At 41.2% G+C, this 12,182-nt stretch overlaps 1 protein-coding gene across 1 annotated transcript in view; it reads left to right on the forward strand.

Moving 5' to 3' along the window:
- Positions 1-12,182, forward strand: part of LOC122939368 (collagen alpha-6(VI) chain-like) — a 169,480-nt gene that overhangs the window by 114,124 nt on the left and 43,174 nt on the right. Inside the window, exons 10-15 of the mRNA XM_044295434.1 lie at positions 604-1,176; positions 4,342-4,685; positions 4,773-4,851; positions 5,232-5,377; positions 6,655-6,747; positions 7,754-7,807. Coding sequence (XP_044151369.1) covers positions 604-1,176; positions 4,342-4,685; positions 4,773-4,851; positions 5,232-5,377; positions 6,655-6,747; positions 7,754-7,807 — 1,289 coding nt within the window. The remainder of the gene's footprint in view (positions 1-603; positions 1,177-4,341; positions 4,686-4,772; positions 4,852-5,231; positions 5,378-6,654; positions 6,748-7,753; positions 7,808-12,182) is intronic.

Genomic DNA, 12,182 nt, shown 5'->3' on the forward strand with positions numbered 1-12,182 from the left:
TCTCTATTAACTACCATTGTTAAAAATGATATGCCACATGACACCTTTTTTGTGGTGTCTCTCTGTATAACGAAGATGTGCTTTAATATACAGTAAAAAAAAAGTATACAGCCATATAACAGCTTGATGGAGGCCACAGGACCACTCTTGTTGCCTGTGTCTGGTAAATGATGTCATGCAAATGCATTTGGCATATACTGTATACTGGGAGCTCTTACCAACACATATGCCAAACATAGGGCTCATATTCAGTGTGCGCAAGCCATAAGAAAAAGTTTCACAATTTTATTTTTTTAACAAACTATGAATGTTGAACTGTATTATGAAAAAGTCTAATAATGTGTGAGCTGAAGTCTTGAAGTAGTTAAGTTATGGGGAAAAAAACCCACCTAAAATACAAAATTATCTATAAAAATGATGTAGAAATAAAATGAAACATAAAAGTATAGTCATTATTTGATTTCAAATATTACTGCTGAAGGTTTTCCAACTAGTCATTAAGTGTATGAGACCGACCGCTTTTTCCATGTATGATATAAGGGCTGGATCTTAATTGTTTGAATTCCAAATTAATCTTGAATTCTGTGCTGTTGATTTTTGCAGAATGTCAAAGAGAAGAGGCAGATCTAACTTTTCTTATTGATGGTTCTGGTAGCATTTCAGAATCAGATTTCATAGAAATGAAAAAGTTTATGGTGTCTGTAATCGAAGATTTGGACATTGGTGAGAACAAAGTTCATGTAGGTGTGGCACAATACAGTGATTTATTCAAAACAGAGTTCAAACTCAAAGCATACTTGAATAAGGAGATTTTAAAGGATAAGGTTACCGGGATTGAAAAGATTAATGGAAACACCCTTATTGGACAGGCTCTCAGGCTAACAGATTCAGCCTTACTGAGTCCAGCAAATGATAGTCGTATTAATCAAGGTATACAGCAGATATTAATTGTGATAACAGATGGTGACTCACAAGATGAAGTTGCAAAACCTGCAGAAGGTCTAAGACGTAAAGGTGTTGATACCTATGCTGTGGGAGTGGGAAAGGTGTCTGGAACACAACTTCTTCAAATTGCTGGATCTTCAAGCTCCAGATTTTCTGTTGACTCATTTGATGAATTAAAGAATATTAAAAAGAGAATTGTCAGAGATATATGCGAAACTCGAACATCTAACAGTGAGTATGATCTCTTATAAAACCTACAATGACTTTTTTGAAATGCAGAATGATTTTGTTATTTAAAGTTTTCGATAATGTGTGTGCTGATCATCTAATGGACTTGAAGAGAAGCGGTATGGATGGTCATATGGCAGTAGGACTGTCAAGACTTGATAATGTTTACATCACTAAAATTACACTATGGGTGGATACTCTACAAAGGTGACAACAGAGAGATGGAGGTGAAAGAGTGCTCTGAGGGGCTAGGCCAACCCCTCAGTGCTACAAGCATGTTGTTTACATAGAACTAAATATATGAAGATTGGAGAGAGTCATTTTAGTCACCATGATTAACCCAGACAAGGCAGTATGCTTAGTTTAATAGGGTTGATCATGGTGGCGTACTGTATATTGTTTAAAACATTTGATAAGCTGTTGCAGTAAAATTTATAGGAAGTATCACAACAATTTTCACCATGTTATACTCCAGACTGCTCTAGGTAGGGGCTGCTAAGAGCAGTACAAATATATCATTTGTGGAGCTTTTTTCATCAGTAGTAGTCAAAATATGATGTTTTATTCTGCCAGATTCTGCTTATGCTTGTGCCCTTTAGGGTCTTCAGTGTGAAGTGCTCGCTTCATTGAACTGTTTCACAGCCCCAGCCCTCTGCTCTGAGTGACAAGTTCTGCACTGCTTTCCTGGTTGGATAACACAGCTGTCACTCAGAGAAGAAGTAAAGGGCTATGAAGCATCTCAAAGTAGAAAGCACTTCACAGTGAAGTTCTGCCCTGGCCACTTGCAGGAGCAGAACCTGGCAGAACAAAAAGTTAATGTTTATGCTACTACAAACCGGATTCCCAAAAAGTTGGGACACTATACAAATCGTGAATAAAAACTGAATGCAATGATGTGGAGGTGCCAACTTCTAATATTTTATTCAGAATAGAACATAAATCACGGAACAAAAGTTTTAACTGAGAAAATGTACCATTTTAAGGGAAAAATATGTTGCATCAGAATTTCATGGTGTCAACAAATCCCCAGAAAGTTGGGACAAGGCCATTTTCACCACTGTGTGGCATCTCCCCTTCTTCTTACAACACTCAACAGACATCTGGGGACCGAGGAGACCAGTTTCTCAAGTTTAGAAATAGGAATGCCCTCCCATTCTTGTCTAATACAGGCCTCTAACTGTTCAATCGTCTTGGGCCTTCTTTGTTGCACCTTCCTCTTTATGATGCGCCAAATGTTCTCTATAGGTGAAAGATCTGGACTGAAGACTGGCCATTTCAGTACCCAGATCCTTCTCCTATGCAGCCATGATGTTGTGATTGATGCAGAATGTGGTCTGGCATTATCTTGTTGAAAAATGCAGGGTCTTCCCTGAAAGAGATGATGTCTGGATGGGAGTATATGTTGTTCTAGAACCTGAATATATTTTTCTGCATTGATGGTGTCTTTCCAGACATGCAAGCTGCCCATGCCACACGCACTCATGCAACCCCATACCATCAGAGATGCAGGCTTCTGAACTGAGCGTTGATAACAACTTGGGTTGTCCTTGTCCTCTTTGGTCTGGATGACATGGCGTCCCAGATTTCCAAAAAGAACTTTGAATCGTGACTCGTCTGACCACAGAACAGTCTTCCATTTTGCCACACTCCATTTTAAATGATCCCTGGCCCAGTGAAAACGCCTGAGCTTGTGGATCTTGCTTAGAAATGGCTTCTTCTTTGCACTGTAGAGTTTCAGCTGGCAACGGCGGATGGCACGTGGATTGTGTTCACTGACAATGGTTTCTGGAAGTATTCCCGAGCCCATTTTGTGATTTCCTTTACAGTAGCATTCCTGTTTGTGGTGCAGTGTCATTTAAGGGCCCGGAGATCACAGGCATCCAGTATGGTTTTACGGCCTTGACCCTTACGCACAGAGATTGTTCTAGATTCTCTTAATCTTCGGATGATGTTATGCACAGTTGATGATAATAGATGCAAAGTCTTTGCAATTTTTCGCTTGGTAACACCTTTCTGATATTGCTCCACTATCTTTCTGCGCAACATTGTGGGAATTGGTGATCCTCTACCCATCTTGGCTTCTGAGAGACACTGCCACTCTGAGAAGCTCTTTTTATACCCAATCATGTTGCCAATTGACCTAATTAGTGTTAATTGGTCTTCCAGCTCTTCGTTATGCTCAAATTTACTTTTTCCAGCCTCTTATTGCTACTTGTCCCAACTTTTTGGGGATTTGTTGACACCGTGAAAATTTGAATCAACGTATTTTTCCTTTAAAATGATACATTTACTCGGATTAAACATTTGATCTGTCATCTACGTTCATTTACAAATAAAATATTGACATTTGCCATCTCCACATCATTGCATTCAGTTTATATTCACAATTTGTTTAGTGTCCCAACTTTTTGGGAATCCGGTTTGTACTTATTTGAAAAGCTTAAAGGGGTTGTCCCACAAAAAATAGTCTACAGTTTTTAAACCAGCACCTGGATCTGATTACTTTTTTAATTGCATGCAATAAAAAATTTTGCATAGCCACTGAGTTATTTACTGAAATTTATCTCTGTAGCGCCACCTGCTGTTTGTTATTTTTCTTATTTCTTTGACCTGCTCACTGAAGATGGCCGCACATGCCCAGTTTCAGCCTTAAACTGCCTACTGAGCTGTGATAGGGAGAGCTGAGACCCGCCCCCCTAGCTGCTGCAGAAAAGACACTCCCCTTGAGCTGCCAGCTTGATGTAAATCTAGCAGAGTAATGAATGGGTAGATCTCTGGATACATGTGAGGTACAGGGCTGGTTCTAGCTTTGTTAGATTGAGATTGTCATGTACTATATCATGTCTGATTTTCATTTTTGGCATTTATCAAGGGATAACACCTTTCATATAAAGTATGTTTATCCTGCTGTCAGAGCCCATAGCTAGTCTGTCAGAGGTTTAGCATGGTCAAAACTGCTGACAGATTTGTTTTAAATTGATGCTTAACACAATAAAGCTATTATAAAATCAAATTAAAGTTTCTGCAATTGTGTATTTTACGTGTTAAGTTTAAATTTTACATTATCTGCATCCTACCATTAATCAATGTGCTAATTGCTATATGTATATATTCATACTACTCTTTGACATGTTCTTACACAACATCATTTTCTGTTTCTCCTTATAGATTGTTCAGTTGATGTCGTTGTTGGTTTTGACATATCAACCTATCCCAATTATGCCCAATTATTCACTGGGCAAAACCTTCTGAAAGCCAGAATTGCTCATATCTTACACAGTATGATGAACTTGAGAAGTCCAAGCTGCAACCCTGGTGTCAAACCTCAAGTCAGTGCTACCTTTTACTTACCAAATGCTAATAATTCAATGTCTCCTCTATTTCACACCTATAGTCCTGATTTAGCTCAGAACCTCAAAGACATTTATGTCAATGGCTCTTCCTATATGACATCACTCGTTCTTCAGTCAATGTGGAAGACATTTCAAAACACAGATAAAGGAAAAGCAAAGGCAAGTGCAATTATTGTTACATTATTTATAATCTATCTTACCTGAATTCCCAATATTCAAATCATACATTCTGTTTGTGCTGTGTAGATGATGCTGGTCTTTACAGATGGCCTAGATGAGCAAGTTGAAGACCTTAAGCGAACAGTGGAGGATCTTCGAAGGCAAGGTAAAGTGCTATTTATTATTTTCTCTTTGGGTGGATGGTAAAAGGGGTGAAGAATGAGGACCTTGGATTACTGATGCTTGTGGCACAATGGTATAAGATGACTGAACTGAACTCTCTTTAGGTTCTTCTCCAGGCTGATACTAGCATCAAAGGGACTGCACTGATTTTCGTATATAATAGAATTGTATCATATGTCAAATGACACAATATTAGTGATTTTTCAAACTTAATAAATAGTCTTTTTTGGCTACAAATCATAGACCCATCAAAACTGCTTGAACATCTCTGAAAGTTATTGTTTTCCATACGATATGCATTGCTGCCACACAGGCTGAACAGTTTATGTATTTATGTAATATTTACATCTATATGTCTTTTAGGACTAACGGCCTTAGTGACTATTGCTTTGGAAGGAACAAAGGGATATGATGATATCAAACATATAGAATTTGGCAGAGGCTTTGAATACAGCTATCAGATGAATATTGGAATGTCAGATATTGGAGTTAGACTAGCCGGACAAACGGTAAGATTATCACATTTTTCTGTTATAATGTGTCAGTTTACTACCCTCTCTGCATATAATGTTATTATGATTGGTCATGCTTAACTCCTCCAATTTGTTAAAGCCCCTTTACACTACCAAATGTTCAGGCAAATTATTGCTAACGAGAGTTCATATGGATGCTCGTTATTGATAATCTGCCTATGTACAGGTGCCGCCGATTACCCAATGAATGAGCAAAACGCTTGTTCATCAGGTAATAGGATTGTTCTTTTGGACACCTAAATCATCATTTGCCAGTAGCAGATAAAGGAGCCTCAACTGCACTCTGCTGCCTTGCAAACAATGATTCTGTATGGGGACAAGAGATGGCATTAGTGATCGCTCCTCCCCATACTGTGGAGAAGATTGCTGCATGTAAATACAACTTGATCCTCGATTGACGAGCAAGCAATTGTCAGGCAGGAACGCTTCCTTCCTGACAATTGCTTGCTACATCAGGCCATGTAAAGAGGCTATTAGTCTGGCTCACTGCATAGCCACACCACAAGGAGATGTGGAGTGAATGTAACACCAGTCCTGGGTTACAACAACAAAGTTTCAAGATTTAATTATTAAAGTCACAAAATAGGTCATATAGCAAAGTGAAGCAAACTTAACCTATTCAGGGAAAAACATCTAGCAATAGGGATAACAAAGCTTACACTGCAGAAAGGCAGCCAGGCACTTATGATCTGGTAATGAGGGCAAACCATAGCTGAATCTGCGACACTGGAGAAGGACCCAGGAGAGCCAGTTGAGTTTACTGCAGGACCAGCAAGGTAGAGTCCTATATTCAAGAACCATAGCTAGGAAGTTCTGTCAGGCCATGATTTGGGAGAGGACACAAAGCAGAGTCATTTAATATTCCAGGAATAGTAGAGGTGGGTACAGTATATTGTAGGAAGAACAGTTTCAGCATGTAGGCTCCTTTCCTTCAGTTAGCAAGCCTAGGGGTCAATGCAGGTTCAGAATACAGACACAAGTCCTGAACTAAATACAGCTCAAAGTCAGCATACAAGGCCACCACTGGATACAGGAGTCGTGAGGTAGAGAAGACATCTCTAGCTAGTTCCAAGTAACTACAATCACCCACAGTTATTTTCTGATGCAATTTGTGAAGCAAAAATGGGTGGATTGATTGATAGATAGATAGATATAGTAAAATATGTAAAATATTAGTTAAATATGAATTATAGATAAAAACAAACTCTCTAGTCACTGAAGGAATAATTAATGAATGTTTATTTATTGATTAGTCCCATGTTAATGAGAAGACATGTTGCTGTGTATTCTGTAAATGCATTGGACAAAGTGGACTTCCTGGAATACCTGGGCGAAAAGGACAAAAAGTATGTATATCAAGTATAATTTATGGTCAGGAAATAAACATTCGACAGCTGTAACTATCTTAATTTAAAAGTATAAATAAATTAATCTATCAAACAATGGCATACATAGAAGAAGATGGGACCCCATAACAAGACCCCTATTATAGTATTGGCTTTTTGCCACCCAGTTTAGAAGGGCCTGGTGTTTGGTTTCTACTCTACATTCTTTCCATTACTTTTAGGACAAATTCTCACCCTATTGTTTGCTAACAATACAGATTATGTGGAGATTGGAATCCTCAAGAGACTCTTGCTAACCAATAGCAAATGAGATAGGACCAAACAGGGATGGGTGTTCTTTCTCCAAGGGCCCCATAACAGCTACATAGTCTGTTCCGATGGTGTGTCTTAGCCAATTAAAATGCATGCATGCAACAGGTATGGTAGATGTCCTTCATACTTGCATTGTGGTTCAAACATAACATTTTTGGACATACATAGGACACTTGTGGCAACTGAACTTTCTGAATCAATATGTACATACTATCTTTGCAATGGCATTTAGGGTCCAGCAAATATTACATATTTCCTAATGCTGTAAACAATGCTGTAACAAATTATGTGTTGTATCTGTGTCAATGGAACCTATTCATACATTGTAACTAACAAAGCTATTGGACAGATATTTCTTCTAAGGTAAATTAAAAAGGGAACATAGCGGTATTCAGTGTGGTATACAGAAGTAATTTTCTGTTTGAGTTTTCCTATACAGAACTGTGGAGGTGAGCTGCATCAGGTACAACCTGGCATAACTCAATACCTGATTTATATTAATCAATTGGTGTTCTCCATGTTGATGATCATGGCTCATGTTACACTACTCAACACCATCATTGACACTTTTTGTTAAAGTATTGGACATCACTTACAATGCACTTTCAGGATGTTACATAATGTAGTAACAAGTATACTGTAAATACAGAGTCACTATCTAAACTCAAATACCACATAACTCTTATTTATACAGGGGCTACCTGGACGAAAAGGAGATTCAGGACATCCTGGAGAAGAAGGAACAGATGTGAGTCTTTTGTTTTCCTTTTCATGTAGTTTATTGCTTGATACACACACATATGCAATAAAAAGACCATTGTTAAAAGTAAAAAAAAAATCATATAGTAACAGCAAATATATTTTAATTATTCGTTAACATAAAAACAATTCCCTTACGTCCTAACCAGCAGCACAAGTGGGGGGAGTTCTCCCCTGTGAAACTAGTAGGACAGGTAGAATTTTTGATGACAATAAATTTCCTACCAAGCACTAATTAAATAATTAGTAAAAACCCACCCCTATAAAGGGCAGACTGCCCATAATCCAGTGCTTTTTTTCTCAGGGTCAGGCTGCGGCCTGTTACCTTAGAATATTCTTTGTTTTCTTATATATATATTTTTCCTACCACATTATTCTGTGTTTTGTTCCAGCTCCGGGCACAGAGTCATCCTCCAACCCCCTGTCCCTCCAGCCTTACTGCGTTGCTGGTCCACGCGATCTGCCTCTCTGCTCGGCGGTCCAGGCTGGAGGGGCGGAGCCTATCGCAACATTCTGTCTCCTGCCTGCGAGGCCGGTGTGGGCCGCCGGCGTCCCATCGCCGGCTCCTGCTGCACAGCGCTCGGTGCACGGCCCGGCAGGAAGTGCGTCATTAACGACTTTCGGCTCTCGCGCCGATCTTGTTTTTCTAAAGGGATGAGTATAACTGAAAAGTGAGCCCCGGGTGCTACAGGTTTTTAGTATATATTTATTATATGTTTTTTTCAAACTAATATTCCTGTGGGATCAGGAGAAATTTTTTGGTTTGAGGCGGGGCTATCGGGGGCGGAGCTAAGGACAAAGGTGGAGCTTGTCCACCTATATAATACCACAACAAGAGGAGTACTTCCTCTTTCTGAGCAGAGAGCTGTTGCTACACTTATGTGGCTGCTACTACTAAAACAGTTTGAAGTTTCCTTTCTAGATGGAGTCTCCTAACGGTGATCAGCGCTGGAAAGCCTCCCACAAGCAGAGTCATGCAGTCGGCGCTTTTTGCGAGATGCCAATGCCGGACACCTATGAGTATAATAGGTGTCCGCTATGTCGTCCTCCTCAGTCGCAACCCACTGTAAGAGACATGTTTGGCTGGATGAAGGACTTTATGGGAAATTCGATTTCCGAAATTAAGAGTGCCCTCGCCTCCAAGAGAGCAAGAGTATCTTCACAGGGTCCGATGCCTATGCTGGAGGACGCCATCTCCGTGGACAACCATTCTTTCTCTTCCTCGGACGATGAAGACTCACTGTACTTGTTTCCAGCCGAAAAGACCCAAAGGCTTTCACGCTCCATCCAGTCAAGGGATCGTGATGTCGAGCAAGGGGAAGCTCCGCCGTCCACCTCTAGGGGGAACCTTCAAAGTGGACAAGAACCTTAAGCGATTCATGCTGACCGAATGGAAGCATCCGGAAAAGGGTCCAGTCCTCAACAAGAGGTTTAAACTAATGTTTCCCCTCCAGGAGTCGGAGTCAGACCTTTGGGTACTGCCTCCGAAGGTCGACATGGCGATTTACAAATTGTCCAAAAGGACCCTAGTTCCGGTAGATGACGGAGGGTTGAATGCACCCTAAGGCGCAATTACTCTGCTGCTGCAGCTTCCGCGTCGGTAGCTGTTGCCTCGTCTGAGATGGCAGACTTTGTACGCTCCTGCATCCTAAGAATTCAGGCTGACCTAGAGGCCGGAGTGGCCAGAACGGACATTCTGGATCAGTTTAAAACCCTCCTGCTAGGAGCAGATTTTTTATGCGACGCTTCTGGCCAGCATTTAAAGCTGACTGCGAATGTATGGCGCTTTCTTTTGCCAGCCATAGACCCCTCTGATTGCGCCCTTGGTTCGCTGATAACGCCTCCAAGTTAAATTTATGCGTCCTGCCCTATGAGCCAGGAAGGCTATTTGGTTCTGAGCTGGACAAGCTCATGGAGAGCTTGGCAGACAAAAAAGAGAAAAATCTCCCTCAACAGTCCTTTTGGGGCCGCAGCAGGTCCGGAAACACAAGACCCTAGGGCCTCTCTAGATCCCAGAGACGTCAGGGGTCTTCCAGACGCGGTCGTGGTCGGTGCAGAGATCGCAAGGTGGACCTATGACTCTCCCGCTTACCTTCCCCCTTCCCCTCCAGACCCTCCGTGCGATGCACAACTTTCAAGTGCTCCTCCGGTCGGAGGTTGTTTAAGTTTTTTTCAGCAGGCCTGGCTGCAACAAATTCAGGATCAGTGGGTCCTAAATATAATTCTGTCCGGCTACACGATAGATTTCGTGTCTCCCCTTCAGGAGAAATTTGTGTTAACCCGGCCTCTACCCCAAACCAAACAAAAGATCCTGGAGAATGTGGTCCTCCTTTACCTTCACAAAAGAGCCCTAGAGGAGGTTCCCTCCCATGAACAAGGGCGGAGGTATATTCCCCCATTTTTCTAGTCCCAAAGCCTTTCCGGAGACTGGCGCATGATAATAGATCTGCGCTATCTGAATCGCTTCATAAGGCAGAAGCGCTTCAGAATGGAGACCATCAGCTCCTTAATCAACATTCTAAATCCCAGAGACCTTATGGTCACCATAGATCTAAAGGACACCTATCTTCATGTCCCTATCCATCCAACTCATCGAAAGTTCCTATAAGTTGCGGTCTCCATAAAGGGTGTGGTAAAGCATTACCAGTTTGCTGTTCTTCCCTTTGGCATCTCGTCTGCTCCCCACACCCTTACCAAGGTTGTGGCTCCGGTTGTTGCCAAGCTCAGGCTTCAAGGACTAGAAATCGTGCCATCTCTAGATGTTCTTCAAACCCATCTTCATCTGGCTCTTCAGACTCTCCAGCGTTTAGGCTGGTTGATAAATTAGGAAAAGTCCCAGATACTGCCTTCCACTTCCAGGGTATTCCTGGGGTTTATAGTGGATTCTCAAAGAATGACTCTCTCTCTCTCTCCCCAGAGAGGAAAGATCGAGTCATAAGAGCCGCTCAGGTTCTCATTGCACCTCGTCCAGTGTCCATCAGAACACTTATGAAGATCTTGGGCCACATGTCAGCATCTGCAGAAGCAGTTCCTTGGGCCCTTTTGCACCTTCGTCCACTTCAAGAAGAAGTGTTAGCAATCTGGAACCACAACCCCAAGGGGTTGGAAAAGACTCACTCCCTGTCTGTCAAAGTCCGGTCCTCACTCAAATGGTGGGAGGTCCTTGATTCAACCTCGCTGGATCACGTTGACCACAGACGCCCCCCTTCTAGGTTGGGGAGCCCATCTGGAAGACAGTCCAGTACAGGGTATCTGGACTCCACAGAAGAGGCTTCTCTCGTCCAATATGAGAGAACTAAGAGCCGTACGTCTAGCTCTTTATTATTTTGCTCCTCTCATCCGCGGGAAGGCGGTGAGAGTCCGTTCGGACAGCACGAGTGTGGTCGCTTATATCAACAGACAGGGAGGTACAAGATCTCAACCTCTTCTCCAGGAAGTTGGTCTAATCCTCTCTTGGGCAGAGCTCAGTCTATCCCACCTTTCCGCGGTTCACATCAAGGGAGATCTCAACATAGTTGCGGATCGACTCAGTCGGGGTCTACCAGTTCCATGCGAATGGTCACTGAACAGAGACATCTTCTCCCAGATCACTCTACGTTGGGACACTCCAGAGATCAACTTAAGGGCGACGCGACCCGGTTGAACGCGAAGGTGGACAAGTTCGGCATAGTGTCTGACGAAGGCCTATGTGCCGAAAACGTTCACACACGAAACTGCCACATGTCTATCTGATGCACAAATAAAAGCATTTCAACTGAAACTCAACTGCTGTGATCTTTACATTAATGGGCCTATACATTGTCATATATGGTAGACTTCAAATATATGTCTTGACCTTCCCATACAGACCTCCCATTGCCAAGTGTATTACTATAAATGGTGTGTAATGTGCACTGTAATACATACTTTATATTAAATATCAATTAATATTATATCACATATTATTTAATAGTAATAACTTTAAAACGCTTGTTTTCTCGTCACATATTGTACTTCATGACAGTGGTAAATTTGAGTCAAGATATTTCATTTTTATTTATAAAAAAATACAAAATGTACAAAAAATTGGGAAAAATTAGCTAATTTCAAATTTCACTTTTTCTACCTTTAAAATACATAGTAATACCTCCAAAAAATGGTTATTACTTTACATTTCCCATATGTCTACTTCATTTTTAGATCATTTTAAAAATTGGCATTTTATTTTTTAGGGACGTTAGAAGGCTTAGAAGTTTAGAAGCCAATCTTAAAATTTTAAAGAAAATTTCCAAAACCCAATTTTTTAAGGACCAGTTCAGTTATGAAGTCACTTTGTGGGGCTTACATATTAGAAACCACCCATAAATCACCCCATTTTAGAAAGT

This window comes from Bufo gargarizans, chromosome 5 (genome assembly GCF_014858855.1).
Source record: "Bufo gargarizans isolate SCDJY-AF-19 chromosome 5, ASM1485885v1, whole genome shotgun sequence".
Taxonomy (NCBI): domain Eukaryota; kingdom Metazoa; phylum Chordata; class Amphibia; order Anura; family Bufonidae; genus Bufo; species Bufo gargarizans.